This window comes from Octopus bimaculoides, chromosome 9 (assembly GCF_001194135.2).
Source record: "Octopus bimaculoides isolate UCB-OBI-ISO-001 chromosome 9, ASM119413v2, whole genome shotgun sequence".
Lineage (NCBI taxonomy): Eukaryota > Metazoa > Mollusca > Cephalopoda > Octopoda > Octopodidae > Octopus > Octopus bimaculoides.
Window position 1 is genome coordinate 83,298,404 of NC_068989.1, and position 1,200 is coordinate 83,299,603.

Below are 1,200 nucleotides of genomic sequence, written 5' to 3' on the forward strand. Positions count from 1 at the left end.
AAAGTACTTTTCAGCATAGTGATAATGTATGACTTTGTGCGTGCGTGCGTGCGTGTGTGTGTGTGCGTGCGTCCGCGTGTTTGCCACTGAATGTCTATGCTTGTACGAGCGTTGATGCAATCATTTGTGTATGTCCATATATATATATATGTGTGTGTGTGTGTGTGTGTGTGTGTGTGTGTGTGTGTGTGTATGCGTATTGGTATACTAATGTGCGTATGGCAATGTCTGTGTCTGCGTGTGTGTGTGTGTGTCTATATGCGTATGTGTATGAACGTATGTGTATATGTATGTGTATATATTTATGCATATATGATAGGAATGTCTCTACACTGCTGTGATAGCTGCACTGTCCGTGCCATTTGGTTTCTTGTCGTCTATCCCAGTGAAAGGGGTCAGTACTCCTTCTTCACCTTCTTTCTCCACTGCCGCCAACTCCTGTTTGGACAAATGGTAGACAATTCCTGCGCCCAAACTGTCACCTTCGACATTGATCATGGTACGGAATCGATCTCTGCAATAGAAAAGAAATACAAGACACATGAATGGGAGAAGACGAAGTCACACAAGACAGAGACAGATAACAGACTGACAGACAGGTAGAGAGAGAGAGAGAGAGAGAGAGAGAGAGAGAGAGAGAGAGAGAGAAGGGGATGGAAGAGAAAAGTGTGGGCTGAGAGGTGATGACTGACATAGAAATTGATGATTGTGAACAGAAAATGACAGCAGAGCAATGGAGTGAAACGAAGTCTAAAACACGTGTGAAATATTGGAGAGAAAATTGAGACACATTTGAAGGTTAAGGCAAGTAAAATGAATGTAGAGTGTGATGAGTAGGGAAAAGCGAATGAGAGGTGAGTTTAGTTTTCGTGTCAGAAAAATAAGAATTGATTTCTTGGGGCAAGGCATACTGTCGACCATCTTTTGCTTTTTACAGAAGAATGTGTTTTGTGATTTTTTTTTCTTTGGTGTCACAATGCTTTCAGTAAGGCCTGATAGATGATTTTTCCTTGGCCCCATCGTTTAGCTGTTGTAAAGAAGTAAGGAGAGCTATAACAGCAGAAATTGGTGTTTTGTCATGCCACATACTGGGACCACTACTACTATTGTGTAAATATAGATATATAAGAGAGAGAGAGAGAGAGAGAGAGAGAGAGAGAGAGAGAGAGAGAGAGAGAGAGAGAGAGAGAGAGAGAGAGA

General features: G+C 41.8%; 1 protein-coding gene across 1 annotated transcript in view; it reads right to left on the reverse strand.

Annotated features, from left to right (window-relative positions):
• Window positions 1–1,200, reverse strand: part of LOC106875823 (excitatory amino acid transporter 1) — a 269,880-nt gene continuing 268,680 nt past the window's right edge. Inside the window, exon 8 of the mRNA XM_052970833.1 lies at window positions 1–514. Coding sequence (XP_052826793.1) covers window positions 328–514 — 187 coding nt within the window. The 3' untranslated portion in view covers window positions 1–327. The remainder of the gene's footprint in view (window positions 515–1,200) is intronic.